Source organism: Sinocyclocheilus grahami, unplaced genomic scaffold, assembly GCF_001515645.1.
Source record: "Sinocyclocheilus grahami isolate Dianchi unplaced genomic scaffold, SAMN03320097.WGS_v1.1 scaffold83.1, whole genome shotgun sequence".
Classification (NCBI taxonomy): domain Eukaryota; kingdom Metazoa; phylum Chordata; class Actinopteri; order Cypriniformes; family Cyprinidae; genus Sinocyclocheilus; species Sinocyclocheilus grahami.
The window spans coordinates 576,777-588,553 of record NW_015505262.1 but is presented as its reverse complement, the minus strand read 5'-3'; the positions used below and the strand labels follow the sequence as shown (position 1 = coordinate 588,553).

The 11,777-nt window shown below is 39.4% G+C and overlaps 2 protein-coding genes across 2 annotated transcripts in view; both read right to left on the bottom strand.

Annotated features, from left to right (window-relative positions):
* Window positions 1-11,777, bottom strand: part of LOC107586544 (calmodulin-binding transcription activator 1-like) — a 491,571-nt gene that overhangs the window by 8,547 nt on the left and 471,247 nt on the right. Inside the window, exons 12-20 of the mRNA XM_016273968.1 lie at window positions 6,769-6,917; window positions 6,047-6,237; window positions 5,854-5,932; window positions 5,403-5,757; window positions 4,032-4,516; window positions 3,368-3,546; window positions 2,006-2,249; window positions 1,471-1,542; window positions 1,249-1,269 (exon numbers count right to left, since the gene is read on the bottom strand). Coding sequence (XP_016129454.1) covers window positions 1,249-1,269; window positions 1,471-1,542; window positions 2,006-2,249; window positions 3,368-3,546; window positions 4,032-4,516; window positions 5,403-5,757; window positions 5,854-5,932; window positions 6,047-6,237; window positions 6,769-6,917 — 1,775 coding nt within the window. The remainder of the gene's footprint in view (window positions 1-1,248; window positions 1,270-1,470; window positions 1,543-2,005; window positions 2,250-3,367; window positions 3,547-4,031; window positions 4,517-5,402; window positions 5,758-5,853; window positions 5,933-6,046; window positions 6,238-6,768; window positions 6,918-11,777) is intronic.
* LOC107586513 (nucleolar GTP-binding protein 2-like) lies at window positions 8,524-9,343 on the bottom strand. Its single transcript, XM_016273911.1, has 3 exons — window positions 9,256-9,343; window positions 8,928-9,022; window positions 8,524-8,725 (listed from the first exon to the last, which is right to left on the bottom strand). Exons 1-3 carry the CDS (start codon window positions 9,309-9,311, stop codon window positions 8,526-8,528), a joined length of 351 nt encoding a protein of 116 aa, XP_016129397.1. The 5' UTR covers window positions 9,312-9,343; the 3' UTR covers window positions 8,524-8,525.

Genomic DNA, 11,777 nt, shown 5'->3' with positions numbered 1-11,777 from the left:
TATATATATATATATATATATATATATATATATATATATATATATGTATATATATATATTTTTTAAATATCTTGATATCTTGATATTTTTATATCTTGATATCTTGAAAATAAATGCATTTTATTTTCCCCTAAATTCTGTGTTTTCCATTTGATTTCTTATGGATTCTGTGTTTTATGATTCAGTACAAATTTGTCTAGTGAAATGAATTAATAAAACTTTAACTATTTAATCAATCTTTTAAAATGCAATCAAATGAAAATCAATTTACAACAAAACATTGCATTTTAAATTTTTTTTGTTTATTTTATCAGACATGATGCTGCACAACATAAAAAAATAACTTGGTTGTCATATAATTTCACGTTAAACCGGACTTTTATTTTGACGGTTTGTCGTGAAGGACTTTTTAGTTTCAGCGTGTATTTGACGGTATTTTTTCTCAAATGAAACTGCATAAAGTTGGTGAAGTGACTCTCAGAGCAGCTCTGAATATGAAGCGCATGTGTTCATGTCCTCATATATTGAGATGCAGACGCTGAAAACACCAGTAGCCCCTCACTGCAGTACAAAGATCCAGTGGGCGGGGTTGGATCCACATCTAGGGGGTGGAGATGGTAGGTTTAGGGGTGGAGATGGGTGGGTTTAGGTATATGTAAGATGGGAGGAGTTGGATCTGGATCCAACCTCGCCCCCTGGATCTTGTGTTCTGCAGTGAGGACCATCTCGAAAACACAGCGAGTCACGTGTGTTTGAGTTTGTGTATCAGATTAAACTACTCCACGCATTCACACAGACACACAGAATATGCAGACTTATTAGCGACATGCACTGACTGGTTGCTGTAACATTTATTTCTGTTGTGTGATAGAATGTTAGATTAATCCTTTTTGAGTAAAATGTCCAGAGTTTATCATCATTAACATAAATTTGATCATAATCTCGATATGATATCATTTATTGCCCGAAGCTAATTTAGGTTATTTATAGAACGTGCTTTGCGGGCGACTCAGAGACTCCATGCGGGCTACCAGGTGCCCACGGGCACCACGTTGGTGACCACTGGTCTAGCGAGATCGTCCTCTTTAGTCCACAGTATATGGAGCGTCCCTTGCAACTACTTGCATCAAAATGTGCGAATGACACAGTGTGTAAGTGGCCATTGCCATTAAATAAATTTTTATATTTGTGCAGACAAAAGAAAATCTGCTTTAAATAATGCATGAACAATCAAACTAAAAAAATTACCTTCAAGGCTATCCATGTTAGCTTGCAAGGGGGAAAAATAGATTTGTCATGAATGGAAAACCGTGTGACCTTGCACTAAGAGCTCTCCAAGAGCTTTTAAACAACAATTCCCTCTACAGCAGGCCTTATAATTGACTCAAGTGCATTTACTGGAGCTTGACGTATTAACCAGACATCCAGCAAAGGTTGGAAAAGCAATGTCAGAGCATCTTAAAGGATTACCTGCTTGTATTTCCTGTAACAGCGCTGAATGACAGAGGTGGCTACTTCCTGTTGCTCGCGCAGTGGGCGTCCCTGCAGGAAGAGAGGGAAATGGGTTAGTCCGAGGAGCGGGCAACACTTGGCAGACGCCCACTAGGCTGTTCACTTACAGGAGAATGAAAGTGATAGAGAAAAGACACCCTTCTCGCTTGGCTGCATCTGGTGCTGAGAGAGCAGACGCCTCTGAGCACAAGCGTCAGTTTGGCCAGCTGGTGAATCTTTGTGGGAACTCATTTCAAGCAGCCACAGGAGACAGCAATCGCTCCTTATAATAAGCCAGGCCATGCGCTGGATAAGCCACCTTACCCATGCTGAAGCTGTGGGGACTGACTACTCTGTGCCTGTGTGTTTATGAACTCATAAGGAAGGACAAAGCAGGAAGGAGACAGAGGGTGTCCTGTGTTCGTTCCTACCAATACCTGTGCATAGACGTTTACATCCTGTCTCTATTCACACATCAACACAAGCGCATGGCACCCGAGCCCCTGGCCTGTACCTTGTACTTGCGGAAAGCGGTCTGCACCAGCCGTGCAGCTTCGTAGAGCTCCCTCTGCTCGGGGTCGGACAGTGTGAGCTGGGCTAACTCTCTCTCCACTTTGCTGTTGGAGGCTCGGAGAAACTCACTCCACTCGGATGGAGCAGGCAAGGTCGGCTTCTCAAATGGGCCCTCACGCATGGGCGAGTTACCCGGGCTCAGGCTAGGGTTGGAGGGAGGGGTCAGGGGTTCACTGTATATGGGACTGCTCAAAGAAACAAACCACACACATACATACATACATGGAGTTAGCAGGGTCTAGACATACATTTTGTTTTTCCTTAAACACATCATCGCCAGGGTGGGAAATTAAAAACAGCAGGTTCACTTTACTTTGACATTTGTGCAATTACAAACATTTTTGGCTGCTGTTCAAAGACTGATTTTTGATGTTCAAAACGTAGCTGAATGTTCGTAGGTAGGATTAATAGAATTATTATTTAGAGAAAAATATGTCATATGTTGCAAAAATCATATATATACACTACTGTTCAAAAGTTTGAGGCCTGGTAGGATTTTTTATGTTTTTGAAAGAAGTCTCTTATGCTCACCAGGGCTGATTATTATTATTATTATTTTTTTATAAAAAACAAAAACAAACAGGCAAACAAAACATCAAGAGTAAAAACTGAAATTTTAAATAATTGTTTTCTATTTTATTATATTTTAAAATGTAATTTATTCCTGAATTTTCAGCAGTCATTACCACATTCTTAAGTGTCACATGATCTTCAGAAATATCTAAAGATTCTAATATGCTGATTTGGAGCTCAATAAACAGTTGTTATTATTATCAATGCTGAAAACATTAACTGCACTGCTTAATATTTTTGTGAAAACCGTGATACATTTTTTCAGTGCTCTTTAATTAACAGAAAGTTCAAAAGATTAAAATATTTGTATACATTTATCATTTAAGTATTTTTATGTTCTCACTCTGTCATTAATTCTTTAAAAGGTTTTTTTTTTTTTTTGAATTTTCAAAAAAGAGTTAGAACTACATCATTCACTTAGTTCACTTTTTGGTTAATGCTTAACAATAATGCAATAATTAATGCTTCATGCATTTATTCACAGACCTTTCACATACATAGTGAGCTGTTTTATATTTTTGAATAAAAAAAAAGTTTTGAATTGAAAAATACTAATATTTTTTTAATATTGAAAATACTTTTTTCAAAATATATTTTTGAATTGACAAAAGAGTAGCTAGTAAATTCCGCATTCACCAACCACTGTGGCTGGTGGGCATAAAAGTTAATTTTCCACTCTGGTCGCTGCATACCAATACATATGTATATTAAAGTAATGATGTCCACTAACCTCAAGTGGATGATGCCGGGCAGGTGTTCCACGTCTCCCAGGTAACTGGCTAGCCAGCACATGGTGTTGGTGAGCCCACTGTTGTCCAGAGGAACAGACTCCATGGTTGGAAAATGTTCCCGCTTGATACGCTCTGGAGTGGCCTCAATGATGTGCTCTGCCAGGCTCATCATATTCGCCTGCGAGGCGCACAAACACATGCATTCAGCGTTGCACAAGCACAGACTTTCTGTTGTGACAAAATGCACACATATACTCGCTAACCCGTCAGATCAATCGAGCGCCAGGATGTTTACTTTGGAGGAACACACTGCTACAGCCCCTCTATCCCCATAGAGTGACAGAGATGAATGGGGCTGGACTAACTCCTGGCGATGGGAGCAAATCAATGGAAGAAGTGTTTAATGTGGTGACGAAGGTCTCGGGAGAGAGTGGGGCCGGGGCCGCGGCCGCCGCCGCCGCCGCTCTCTAGCGCTGATTTCACATGTCAGCAGGACGGATGGTGCTCTATATCTCCCTTGGCCTTTCTTCGCTTGTAGCTGTGTTTGTTTGCAGAGTCTATTTACTGACAAATGTATCAGTACAGGTGTAAATGAGGCTGGCTGACTGTGAGCGGGTGCCATTTAAGGCACCGTGTGCGTTTGTTTATGTGCAGTTCTCTCACCTGCAGGTCCTCCATGTGCGAGAGGCAGTTCTGGTTCTCTAGATCCTCCTTGTAAGAAAGTATCTCAGTGTCTACCATCTCTCTCTCCACCATTCCCAGCATGCTGAGGGGTTCGCCACGCTGTCGCAACCGGCTGGCCAACTTCTCCTTCCCTGTGCCGCTGATGCTACTCTTCCTGAGCACTTCTCTAGTGCCCCATTTATGGCCTCCACGGTAAGAGGCCATCTTGGCTTGCAGGATGCCCACTGTCCCCAAACCCTCCTCAGAGACGCTCTTATCCGGGCTGGATGGGGTGGAAGGAAGGGCCTTAGGGCTGGTTGACAGTTTATGTGTCTGCTGCTCTATGTTCAAGGAAACAGACATGTGCTTATCCAGCTGTCCTTGCACAAACTCGGGGTTGGGCTTGTGTTTTTTGGCGAGGGGGAGGTCCCGCTGGCACTCGTTGCTGTAGTAGCTAGAGGGCTCTGATCTTGGTCTTCTCAAATCTAGTCACAAAAGAGAAAGATAGAGTGAGTTGCACTCAGAGGAGAGGATGGATTTGATATTTCCATTACATTTGCTCTGTCTCTGAGGTGCTATAAGTGATAATCTAAAAAAATAAGACAGTTGGAATTAGATTGTGCAGCAAGTACTGCTCACTGAAGCAAATGTAATAAGGTATTACATTAAGCGAGCAAATCTGCTATAATCTTTTTAGTAAAGCAAGTTCATCTGTTTCCTAAATAGTGCAGCTTTTCCAGTAATAAGCTACAAGCAGCGTTTTTTTCAACAAGTAGCCTTTACAACTTAGTGAGCTCTCCTAAAATGCCCCCTATCTGTCTCATATGTAGTGCTGGAAAGTCTGATTCATTTTAGTGAATTAGTTCATTCAGATGTGTAAATGAACAATGAACAATGAGTGCAGATGTCCCTGGAATTTCTCATTTTTTCTATAGCAAATAGTTTGGTTAAATGCTGCCGTTCACTAATGTTTTTGTTTCCGATATATTACTTTTTTTTGTTGAACTTAGTGTAAATTTATCTGTTAAAGTTTAATGTTGTCAACCTCCTTATTAAAAATGTATTTTCAGTAAAGGCATTTAATTCACAGAAGAGTTGACGGTAGCCATTGTCTTCCACAGTATTTCCCCCCCCCCCATACTATGGATGTCATTGGGTGCCGTCAACTGTTTGGTTACCAACATTCTTCAAAATATCTTCTTTTGTGCTCAACAGAAGAAAGAAAGTCATACAGGTTTGGAACAACTAGGGTAAGTAAATTATGACAGAATCTTCATTTTTGGGTGAACTATCCCTTTAAATAGCTTGCATGCATTTGGCAACTTTTTGTTAGCAGCTTGCAGAGTAGCTAACTACTTTAGAGATTCTCACCAGGATTCTGGTTGGTGCAAGGGGTTGTAGTAGTGGTGGCTGTACCAGTGTTCTGCCTGCTGGGGGCCACCATACTGTCGCTGCCCCAGCTCACCATCCAGCTGTTAGAGGTGGGGATGTCAGGATTGGGAGAGAAAGACATGCTAGAGGTTGGGGGTAAGGAAGACGGGGTCTGCTGCTGCTGCTGTTCCTCCCTCTGGAGCTGCTCCAGACACTCTGCCAGCTTGGTGTGGCCACGGGAGCGGGCGATGAAGAGGGGCAGGCGCCCTAGAGAGTCTGGGATGGCCAGTGCTCTCCGGTCCCACTTGTACAAAACCACAGCTGCTTCTAGGTGACCCAATGCACAAGCCCACATCTACAACAATGAAGCAGAAAAAAATGGGTGTGGGAAAAGCAACATTTTTTTTACTAAGATTTACTAAGTTCAATTAAAATTGCTTGAGGTACACACCAGTGGAGTACAAGAGAAGTGATCCACGTTGAGAGGGTCCACCTCAAGTTCCAGATCAATGCTGTCTGCATGCTTCGTGCTGGATAAGACAACAAATGCCATTTCTCATGCTTAGTGACAGGGGAAATAACACCAAATCAGCTAAAACATATTTACACATAGATGTAGACAGATCTAAGTGCTCTTAACTCACCGCCATTTGATAAGAGTCTGAATGAGGGTGGCGTAGCCTTGGCCTGCAGCAAGGTGTAGCAAGGTCATGCCCCGAAAGGTCTTGGAGTGGATCAGATGTTTGGATTTGGCCCAGCAGGCCCTGTTCATCATCTTCTCACAAACAACCACCACACGACTCTCAAAAGAGCTTCCTGCTTGTCCCGAGATACACTGCAGAAGAAAATGGAGGGCCTGACATCTTCACAAACTCAATAAACTGTCACAATCCACTGCTTTCTGTAATAGTTTTTATGGCTCAAACTGAAAGCTATAATTCATGAGTAGAAAAGCTGCAGCGATATACAATTAGTGAACAAATCGTTTGAATGAATTTGTTTAACTGACTCACAAAAGCAATGTTAATAAACACCATGTTGATAAAAATGCAAATCTTTTCAGCCAGGTGAAGTAACTGAATTTTAATATTGTTTACTTTAAATCCAAATTACATTTAGGTTTTAAATAACTATGCTTTTTATGATTTCTGAAGGATCATTAAAGATTGGAGCAAAAAAAGTTTGCAAAATTTATAATAAAAGCAATATGAAAAGTCAGCTTTGCCATTACAGGAATTATTTGCATTTAAAAAATTTAATTTGAGTACTATAACGGAAAGACTTTAAAATTTGACTGAGCATTTGTGTTGCTGTTTTAAAATACATTCTAATCTCATACATAACAATTACTGATGTGCTGCTATACCTGAGACTGGCTGTTGGCGCCTCCGTCTCCACCTCCCCCTCCAGTCCCTGCTGTTCCTCCACAGCCCTGCTGCTGCTGACCAGCCATCTCAGCCATCCTGCGCTCCATCTGTTCCAGCCGCTCCAGGATGGACATTCTGAACTGGTTATCTGCAGAGGAACATTAATATCAGTTTAACCACAGTAGTTCACAAATCTTGGGTTCCAACTTTAGTTTAACATTCAAGTAAAGGATGCAAATTAGCTACTAAATGTACAATTAAAAGAAAACAGTTTATTTAAATTACACTTTATCTCACTGAAGTCTGAAATAAATTCTTCTTTGGTTTAGCTCACATCCCCAAGCAAAATTCTATACTGGATGTTTAATTAAACTCAGTCATTACCCTTATGGTATCCAATCAAGAATCAGAGTCTGATGTTATCAATCACCATTTCCGTAACTGCAGTTATTATTATAAATTAATGGACTCAGTAATGAGGCACATCAACACATTCAGCTTTAGAAACACAGCAGTGAACATAGACATACAGTAAATTATTTTGCATTTGTATTTCATAACTAGATTTGAACATTTTTCGCCAGTGCAAAACTCATTACCACGATGCAAGGGTGCCCAGGGCATTGCTATAGGGTCGCTATAGTGTTCTGAATGGTTGCTAGGGTGCAGGATGAGTTAAATGCTTATAAAATTACGTTGTAACACAATCCTGACAGAGCCAGAAATATCAAGCTGGCTCCATGACTGGGCTTTTGACACTAACCATATGGCCATGTGATTTGTCAATCAGAGATAAAAGAGTAAAGTACTGGGACCAGCACAGGTGAACTATAGCACCAGTACTCACAACTGTATGTGCCTCGCACTGATAAGCCTGTTTCTGTGGCAACCTGCTGCTACACGGTAACCAAGCGACAGGGGCATGCTGGGCTGTGGTTTGCTCCAGTGTCAGTTTATTGATGAACAGAAAGGCACATTGGGAGACGGCAAAAGTGCAAGAAGGTAAAAATAAAATCTGAATTGCCTGTGTAACCAACATTTGTGTCTTTTGCACTAAAAACATATATTTGTTTAATCCAGAGGGCCATGAACGTCACAAAGCAGGTACATATTGTTTGGTTTCCTGGTGAAAATGTCATGAGGTCATGTACGTAAATTGACACTGTTTGACAACTCAGTAAGTGTCTGGCTGCCGAAAGGACACCAGTCATTGACAGTGACAGGTCATGGAGTATTATACTGAACATTAAACTCAAGCAACACGTGAACACTGAGTCTGTTCATGCATGTGCTGCTGATGTATTTAACAAAATGTAAAAAAGCTGAAATAAAATAAAACATACATATTAGATAAAAAACTTAAAAACTTTAAAAAATGAGAAATGTTGCTTAAAGCTAAATAGAAATATGTATAAAAAGGAGTATACAAATTACAAAACCACCAAACCAAATCTAAAAGGAAAACGGAAAATTTTAAAATAATAAAAATATTAACCAACACTAATAGTATAGAAATGTTATATACTCATGTAAAGCCCAGAGTTAGATGTTACCATGTTGCTAACGTTGTATTATAATACTCGAATACATATAAAATTGCATTAAGTTGATTTAATCAATTTTTATTGATACTTTCTGGTTGTAAGTAAATTATAAATAACTTTAGGATTCACGATACTACTTTTTACTGAGCTCATCACAATGCATTACTTGATTGTCTGCTCTGAAAAACTCCAAGCCTACCTGTCTTCTCACATCACGCCACAGGATTTTTGTATAAAAACAGCATGTATGTGTAACGTGAGTGCATACTCACATGTGCTTTAATTCGGTCATGCAGCAAGGACATTGGTAGCTTGCTCTGTCTCATCACTACTCGGTACGGATCTTTTTTTACCGCGTTCATCTCTTCCTGGAATTTCTGTAAGGATGACTGCTTGATAACACGTGTATTGGCTGCACAGGAAGCATATGGGAAAACCAAAGAAATATTCACATAATCAGACATATTTACATCCAATATGAATTCTGAATGGTATGACCACAGAATAAGTGGCCTATAATATTACTTGGAAAAGATGGCTGGTTCCCTTCATACACAAATACAAGCATACACAATAAGACTAATTAAAACAAACAAAAAAGGAATTGCTCTTACCAAACCACTTGATGTTGGGCTCAACTCTGGCCACAGTTCCTGGAGCAACTGTGCTCTGGTACTGCAAGGGCTTGATCACCTTACCTCGACTGTTGCTGTGGGCATATAAATGAAAGAGATATACATGCTTCATCATAATTTAAAAACTTTATATTATTATAATTATAATTTTTTAATAAAATAAAATAACAGCTCATTGTCTTGTGACTGGAAACCATACAATTCACTGTGTCTGTGCTCACTTGGTAAATAAAGCTCATTCTGAGTCTATTCTGAATTGTTATCATTTTTTATATGTAATTTTGTAAATGACAGGTCTGATTGTTACCATCTCTGCTTCTGCCTGTACATATTCAACCGTTTGATGGTGGCACGGTCCCTCATGTTGTTCCCTCCAGCTCCCTTGACCCGGTCTATGGGATAAAGAATGTTAAAAGAGACAAACATTGTTATATACAGGGACATATAGTGCAATGTACAGTAACTTTATATACACTTCATAACTGTGACAGATCGTTAAATCAAAGCACAAGGGCCACGATTAACAGAAGAGTCCTTTGTGTCACTTCCAAAGTCCACCAAATTATAGAGGTAAAAAAAAATGTCTCTTATGTTCACCGAGGCTGCATTTATTTGATCATAATATGGTAAATCAGTAATAATGTGAAACAATATTGTGATTACAATTTAAATGAATGTTTCTATTTGAATATATTTTAAAATGTAATTTATTCCGGTGATGGCAAAGCTGAATTTTCAGCAGCTAGTACTCTAATCATCAGTGTCACAGGATATTTTAGAAATTTTAATATGCTGATTTGGTGCTCAAGAAACATTTTTTTTTATTATTATTACCAGTTTAAAAACACTTATGCTGCTTAATATGTTTGTGGAAATGGTGATACTTTTTTCAGGATTCTTTAATGAATAGAAAGTTCACTTATTTTTAATACAACACTGTAAATGTCTGTCATTTTTGATCAATTTAATGTCCTTGCTGAATAAGATTAAAATCTTTCTGACCCCAAACTTGAACAGTAGTGTACAATTTGTAGCATTTGTCCTTAAGTAACCCTTGATTACATTAAAGGGGTCATATGATGCGATTTCAAGTTTTCCTTTCTCTTTGGAGTGTTACAAACTGATTGTGAATAGATAAGATCCCTGAAGTTGCAAAGACTAAAGTCTCAAAACCAAAGAGATATTCTTGATCAAAGTTAAGACTCTGCCACGCCCCCCTAAAACGGCTTGTTCTAACACACCCTCACATATCTACCTCACTATGTGGAAATATTAGCATAATGCTGCCCAAATGTGCACACAAAGAAAGAAGGCGTGTATATATATATATATAGATATATATATATATATATAGATATAACAAAACTAATAAAAATGACAAAAGCAAATGAAAAAAAATGACTAAAACCTAAACTAAAATGAAAATGAAAACACTGGTTCACACACCTGTCAACCAGTGTTAAGAAATGTATAAGAAAATTTTAGTGGTGCTTACCTGTGTAAAAATGCATCATCATGAAGCTAGGGCATTGTGGTTTGTTGCCAAGGTGCTGCACTCTTAAAAATAAAGGTGCTTCAAAAGGTTCTTCAAGCGATGCCATAGAAGAACCATTTTTGGTTCCACAAAGAACCATTCAGTCAAAGGCTCTTTAAAGAACCATCTCTTTCTTATCTTTTTATAATCTGAAGAACCTTCTTTTGCCCCAAAGAACCTTTTGTGAAACAGAAAGGTTCTTCAGATGTTAAAGGTTCTTTATGGAACCATTTAGACAAAAAGGTTCTTCTATGGCATCGTGAAGCACCTTTATTTTTAAGAGTGTGCTATGTGGTTTCTAAGGTATCCTATGTGATTTTAACACACTGCTATATAGTTTCCAGAGTGTTGGTGTTTCGTATTGATCCAGGTCAAAAGAGCCCATGCTAAATTTGCCACCATGACTCCTGGGTGCTCTGGATGGTTGCCAGGGTATTGTACTGAATGTTTGCTAGGGTGAGCATAAGAGGCATAAAAAATCTAACTGACCCCAAACGCATTGCTGGGTGGTTACATTGTCTGTAAAGCTTTCATTCAACTTTTCAGCAAAAAATCTGCAGGACATGTTATTTTTCAAAGTTTAATACTTGAGGTTAAGGATTTGTTCAAATCTCTTAAACCACCTCAAAGCCTTAACAACTACCATTAATAAACCTTGGTGGGTGAGGACTTGCATTATTATTTTTCATTTAAACTATGACTTATTGAATCAGTGGGCTTCAGCCTGCCTGCTCTCAGCATTAAAACTTTATGCAGATACCATGCCAGAGAGGGAGAAAGAGAGACAGAAGGAAAGTAAGCTACCTAGAGACTAAAGATGCCAAGAGAGAGGCCGTGTGGCAGCACCAGTTAGCAGCAGCATTGACATGTCTTTGTTCCGACACAGTGCTGCAGTCTGCTGCAGTGCAGATGATGTCATCTCCACCTGCTGCCGCCAGTGTGCTCAAAATGCCACACACGTACACTGCAGAGGGAGAGGGGGTTAGGGGGAGGGGCCACATTGCAGGGGGGTGGCGAAAAAGAAGGGACCACCACTCAGAGCTGAAGCAATAACTTCCCTTTTCTCCATTAACTACAAATGTGGCAGCCTATTGGCACTGAGAGCAGATATTTAATGATGTGAACTGAAATTCCAAACCTCAGGTTTCACATGACAATATTTGTCCAAAGCGACTTACAAATGAGGACATTTAAAGCAGTCAAAACTAACAAAAGAGAAACAATATATAAGTGCAAATGACAAGTCTCGGTTAACCTAACACAGTACACGTAGCAAGGTGTGTGTATATATATAT

What these genes read in the sequence shown, in the direction of transcription:
- LOC107586513 (XM_016273911.1), bottom strand. Translation starts at nt 9,311, where the DNA reads ATGAGGGACCGTGCCACCATCAAACGGTTGAATATGTACAGGCAGAAG. An exon ending in TACAGGCAGAAGCAGAGATG is followed by an intron (nt 9,023 to 9,255) that starts GTAACAATCAGA and finishes ATATGCCCACAG; the next exon opens with CAACAGTCGAGGTAAGGTGA. An exon ending in GCCCAACATCAAGTGGTTTG is followed by an intron (nt 8,726 to 8,927) that starts GTAAGAGCAATT and finishes CTTCCTGTGCAG; the next exon opens with CCAATACACGTGTTATCAAG.